Raw genomic sequence first — 6,028 nt, 5'->3', positions numbered from 1 at the left:
TGAGGTTGTGGGTTCATGCCCTCTTCATGCAGACATCACTTCTGCTTTGAAAGAGTTTTGAGGTTTGAGTAGCAGTCTCAAGGTTAAATACGAGAAACAAAAGGGTTGGTTAATGTGTGGTGAATTAGCACAGCGGAAGAGCTGCTGCCACAAGCCTGCACTGCATTTGAAGGTTGTGGGTTCAAGCCCAGTCTTGGGTTTGAGCCTTTGGCTTTACTTCAGGTTTGAGTAGCAATCTCAAGGTTAAATACAACAAACAAAGGATGGTTAGTGTGTAGTGAAGTAGTGCAGTGGAAGAGCTGCTGCCACAAGCCTGCACTGCACTTGAAGGTTGTGGGTTCAAGCCCAGATGTCGAAATAGCATTTAAAAAGAGTTTTGAGGTTTAACTCACATGCTCAAGGTTAAATAGGAGAATCAAAGTTGCCAAAATGTGACCAGGACTGGTAGTGTAGGGGTGCAAGAAGGAGCCGAAAGCGCCGCCCGTGGGTTCAAATCCCACCCGCCAAGTCTTGAGCACACTGCTGCGGAGGTAGTAGTGGGGGCATTGTCCCCACTGGTTGTTTCAGAGAAGTGAACCCTAGGGGTTATGCAGAAACACAAGGTGCGTTCACTTGGTTATGATGGCATTGTCAAGAATGATGAAGAATCTTTTGAATGATGATGAATTGACTAAATTTGATGTTAATTGCTTTGCTCACTTATTAGCCATGCTAATGCAGGGTTCCACCTTTTTGACGGGAGAGAAGGCCGGATGAGTCAGTAAAGATGAGCAGATGTGTCTCATTCAGTGGTCACACTGACATGAAACTTATTACAGCCTCTGAGGGCATTTTTCAAGACAATCACATGTTTGTCTACTTCAGGGCATCCTGTGGACAACCTTAAACTGACAGTCTTTGTTTACCCTTTTTAGTGCATCCACCCTCCAATTCTCTGTTACATTCAAATTCAACTCACTTGTGCCTTTACCAATGCAGGAAGGATGAATAGCACGGTTGATCCTCCAAGATGCACCAATCCGTCTCTGGGGCAATATCCCATTATGATTTTTTATAAATGTCAGTTACCCAAAACTAAAAAAGGATTTAGGAAGAGCCACCATGTCCCTTGAGGGTTGAACCCAGATAAGGTTTAAAGTACAGAAATTTGGGGCATTTGGCATTAGTGACAGGGACGTGTAGGTTGCTCCATCTAAGATCATCTAAGATCATTCCAGTCATGTCATGGGAAAAAAATATTGTGAAAAAAGTCAAAATATGTAGGGTCAAAAAATGTCACAGAAAAGATTTTTTTTAAATAATGGGAAAAAAAATTATTGAGGAGCTCTTTAGGTCCTTTGACCCTTAAACCGAGACTGATCCCTACAAGGAAGGTCAAAGTTCAGAAATGGATTCTAGTTTCCCGACCTGGAGGCAAAGGGACGACGTCACAATGAAGCTTTTTAATCTCTACAGAAAAGTCACTTCGTCCTAAAAACACCTTCATGTCACATGTTCAGAGGCGGCAGGAAGTGATGTCACAAGACGTCGCCTCTTAAATAGAAACAATACAAAAGGACGGAAATAAATACAAAAAAGTGGGTGGAGCCCAAATGAACCCATGAATGTGGTTTGGTGTCACAGAGCTCCATGGTTTCCATGACAACAGAAAGGCCTGTCGACCCTTGGTCAGCTGTCGGCTCTGAGACGAGAACAAGCTCCGCCCCTTCAGAATGAAACCTGCAGACCGGAGGAGCTCAGAGGGTCCAGACTAGAAGGCGTCTCGTGGTTTCACTTTCAGAAATGTTAGAACCGGGTGGATCATGAGACCTAGCTCAGTGTGCAGACCCACCTGGTCCCTCATGGTCCCACATGGTCCCTCCTGGTCTCTCCTGGTCTCTCCTGGACCAGGGTGTCTGTGTGGTGACAGGAAGAGTGCTAGTCTACATGAGGGCGTTGAGGTGTCCCGAGTGTCCCACAGAGTTCAGCATCAGGACCCGCTGGTCCAGAGCCTCCCGGTCCCGGCCCAGCGTGGCCCTCTCCTGCTCCACCATGGCCCGGTCCCGCTCCACCGCCTCCCTCTCCCTCTCCAGCCACAGCCGCTCCGCCTGCACCGCCTCCCTCTCCCGCTCCACCGCCTCCCTCTCCCGCTCCACCGCCTCCCTCTCCCGCTCCACCGCCTCCCACTCCCGCTCCAGTCCTCCCAGCGGCCCCTCGCTCCCCACCTCCGGGCCGCGCTGGTTCTGCTCGCCGCCGTCGCCAAAGGCCTGCTGTCCATAGTCCGAGGAGGAGGAGGAGGGGGGGGGAGGGGCGAGGCGGGACTTGTGTCGGGGGGAGGGCTGCTGCTCGTCGCCCTGAGTGACGGGGGTGAGGAGGGGGGCGCTGCTCGCCAGGCGGCCCTCCATCGCTTCGTTCATCAGGTGGAACCACGGCCACGAGGAGGTGCTGTCTGCTACGTTCTCCATCCCCACAGGAGGAAACTTCAGGTCCTACAGGAGGGGGGGGGGGGGGGGGGGGGAGAGGGACGATCACTACACCAATCAGAGAGCAGTCAGAGACGCAGAGAGGACGGACGGAGATGATGAGGAAAAAACAATGGCGGAAAGTTGCTCTGTTTCAAGGTGATAAGCCACGCCCCCTCTCAGCACGCCATACACAAACTGACCACATGGGTACGTTTAGAGCCTCCCTGTGTGGGAGTCACATGATGAGGAAGTGGACAGTAAGGACGACATTGATGACGTTCAGGAAGAAAACATTTAGAGAAATGAAATTATACAAAAAACGACATGTTTTTGTATCATTGCAATTTTGGGCTTTACAAATAAATTAAATTGAAATCAAATGAGCCGCTGGTCCATGTGTGGAAATGACCTGTTATCACCTTCTTAGGTATAGAGAAAGGGTCTGAACCCTCCAATGAGGCGACAGGAAGTGACACGTAGTGACAGGAAGTGACACGTAGTGGGCTCACCTTGTATCTTCTCTTCAGGTTGTCCCACTTTTTTGCCATCTGATAGGTGGAAACCTTCCCTCCCAAACCCAGCTCCTTCAGGATCGCCCTGAAGAAGAAGACCACACATCTGTAGCACCACGCTGCACACACACACACACACACAGTACATCACACACACACACACACACACACACAGTACATCACACACACACACACACACACACACACACAGTACATCACACACACACACACACACACAGTACATCACACACACACACACACACACAGTACATCACACACACACACACACACACAGTACATCACACACACACACACACACACACACACAGTACATCACACACACACACACACACAGTACATCACACACACACACACACACACACAGTACATCACACACACACACACAGTACATCACACACACACACACACACAAACAGTACATCACACACACACACACACACACACAGTACATCACACACACACACACACACACACAGTACATCACACACACACACACACACACACACACACACACACACACACACACACAGTACATCACACACACACACACACACACACAGTACATCACACACACACACACAGTACATCACACACACACACACACACACACACACTTCCAGGCAGCCTTGGCGGCGTTCCTCCTGCCGGTGAAGAGGCCTTCGTTAGCAGAGCGTAGTTGGATCATCTTTCTGGTGTCCTGGTCCGTCACTGTGAGACGGAGACAACCTTTAATGTCTGAGACCCTCAGACACATAAACATCTCCGTTATTCTACTTCCAGCCAGACAGAATGAATGTAACCATAGCAACCTGACCTCAGACCTGTCATGTGACGATACAAACGAAAACATCTGGTGACAGGAGACTCATCTTTGAATATTATTTGATCTTCTCTTTGCTTCTAAACGTTTCAAAGTGCTCTGATTCGTTGGCTCCAGACGGCGTCTCACTCTTGTAGCAGAGGTCGGAGGGCGTGGAGCACTCCTCCCCGCTGGCGTCGATGTAGGTCACGTTCCCCTCGCCCCCCCCTAGGCTCTCTAGCTCCGACACGCCGCTCCTCTCCACCAGCAGACACTCTCTGTCGGGGGGGTGGGGGGGGGACGCGACGAAGACGCCGTCCTCCTCGCTGCTCCACACGGGCGCCACTCGGGGGGCTTTTCCCGCCAGCCGCCCCTCCAGGGCCTCGTTCATCAGCTGGAACCACGGCCAGGAGGCCGGGTTGGTCTGAGCCTCCATGCCGCGAGGGGGGAACTTTAGGTCCTGGAGGGGGGGGGAGGACGCACACACACACACAGTTATTTCACAGGCGAGACCAGCAGCTCCTGCTCAGGTGGACGGCTGGAGGTCGTTGGAGGTCACCTTGAACTTGGTCTTCAGGTTGTCCCACTTCTTGGCGACCTGGTCAGGTGTTATCTTCCCCGTGAGGCCCATCTCCTTCACGATGCCCCTGCAGAGACACACGTTAGCGTCATGGCAACAGGGCCCAGAGGACAGGGTGCCGGGTCCGGTACCTCCAGGCCGGCTTGGCCGTGTTCCTCCTCCCAGTGAACAGCGACTCGTTGGCGGCTCGGAGCTCGATCAGTCGCCGGGTGTCGTCCTCCGTCACTGTAACGGAGGTCAAAGGTCAAACACCTGGTTGTGGAGCTCCAGGAGGCTTTGGGCGGATGAAGAAGATGGACTATTCACGTTTGTAGGTGAACTCCATCCTCTGCAGCTCCCCCAGAGACCCCGCCCCGCTCTTGTCCTCGTGCTCCACCAGCAGGTCCATCTCCGACTCCGTCAGGAACTCGGCCATCCCGCCCCGGCTGCGCCGCGCGCGCTTCCTGGGCGTCGGCGACAGCGGCTCGCAGTCCTCGTCCTCGTCCTCCACGATGGGCGTGAGGATGGGCGCCGCCCCGGCGAAGCGGCCCTCCATGGCGTCGTTCATGCGGTAGAACCAGGGCCAGGAGCTGGGGTTGGTCTCCACGCCGCGGGCAGGAAACTTCAGCTCCTGGTAGAGACGGAGAGGTCTACAGATGGTCCTCAGAGGGACCTCATCCTGCTGCCGACACGCTGCCACGGCCAATCACAGCCCGCCTCGCCGCATGCTCTGTTCGGGCCGCGGGCATCAGAACTAAAGCAAGAACCTCCTCAGGCTGCTGCTCGGTGGTGACGTGTCTCCTGCTTTGGATCTTAACCAGAAATACTTCTCATGTAGGGATTAGAATCCCAGTGCTGCTTCACCATCAGTCTGCTGTCTCACAAAGGTCAAAGGTCAAAGGCTTCACTGACTCCATCTTAGTTTCATCTTTTAAAACAATGTTTTTTCTTTTTATTATTGAAGCAAATTTATTGTCTTCAAATTGAGCAAAATATTAACTATAAAAGTATAATGTAAATATTTGAAACAACTTCCTGTCATTCGCTTAAATATAGTCAGCGTGTGTGTGTGTGTGCATGTGTGTGTGTGTGCATGTGTGTGTGCATGTGTGTGTGTGTGTGTGTGCATGTGTGTGTGTGCATGTGTGCGTGCATGTGTGTGTGTGCACGTGTGTGTGTGTGCGTGTGTGCGTGTGTGTGTGTGTGCGTGTGTGTGTGTGCGCGTGTGCGTGTGTGTGTGTGCGCGCGTGTGTGTGTGTGCACGTGTGTGTGTGTGTGTGTGTGTGTGTGTGCACGTGTGTGTGTGTGTGTGTGTGTGTGTGTGTGTGTGCACGTGTGTGTGTGTGTGTGTGTGTGTGTGTGTGTGTGTGCACGTGTGTGTGTGTGTGTGTGTGTGTGTGTGTGTGTGTGTGTGTGCACGTGTGTGTGTGTGTGTGTGTGTGTGTGTGTGTGTGCACTGCCGTGGAGGCTCCTCAGAAGCAGGAGGTGTGAGATGCAGCAGCAGGAAGCAGATCTTCAGGATCTTCTCAGTGGGTTTTTGAGAGAAAAGTCAGACATCAGTGGATTCTGATCTCAGCTGATGATTCGCTTGAGGAGTCGTGAAAATATTCTGGTACTTGAGTCTAGTCACATTCACCAAACTCTAAATTAACTTCTCGTTAGAAGAGGATTTTCAGATAATTCACCTCAAAGT

The 6,028-nt window shown here is 52.0% G+C and overlaps 1 protein-coding gene across 1 annotated transcript in view; it reads right to left on the bottom strand.

The window, feature by feature from the left end:
- Nucleotides 1–1,427: 1,427 nt before the first annotated feature.
- The window catches only part of LOC119196310 (uncharacterized), an 8,073-nt gene continuing 3,472 nt past the window's right edge, over nucleotides 1,428–6,028 (bottom strand). Inside the window, exons 7-13 of the mRNA XM_037451875.2 lie at nucleotides 4,663–4,966; nucleotides 4,488–4,581; nucleotides 4,336–4,423; nucleotides 3,927–4,236; nucleotides 3,592–3,685; nucleotides 2,954–3,041; nucleotides 1,428–2,468 (exon numbers count right to left, since the gene is read on the bottom strand). Coding sequence (XP_037307772.2) covers nucleotides 1,923–2,468; nucleotides 2,954–3,041; nucleotides 3,592–3,685; nucleotides 3,927–4,236; nucleotides 4,336–4,423; nucleotides 4,488–4,581; nucleotides 4,663–4,966 — 1,524 coding nt within the window. The 3' untranslated portion in view covers nucleotides 1,428–1,922. The remainder of the gene's footprint in view (nucleotides 2,469–2,953; nucleotides 3,042–3,591; nucleotides 3,686–3,926; nucleotides 4,237–4,335; nucleotides 4,424–4,487; nucleotides 4,582–4,662; nucleotides 4,967–6,028) is intronic.

The sequence above is a fragment of the Pungitius pungitius genome, chromosome 6 (genome assembly GCF_949316345.1).
Source record: "Pungitius pungitius chromosome 6, fPunPun2.1, whole genome shotgun sequence".
In the NCBI taxonomy this organism is placed as follows: Eukaryota; Metazoa; Chordata; class Actinopteri; order Perciformes; family Gasterosteidae; genus Pungitius; species Pungitius pungitius.
The sequence above is the reverse complement of the archived record's forward strand: the minus strand, read 5'-3'. Positions and strand labels throughout refer to the sequence as shown.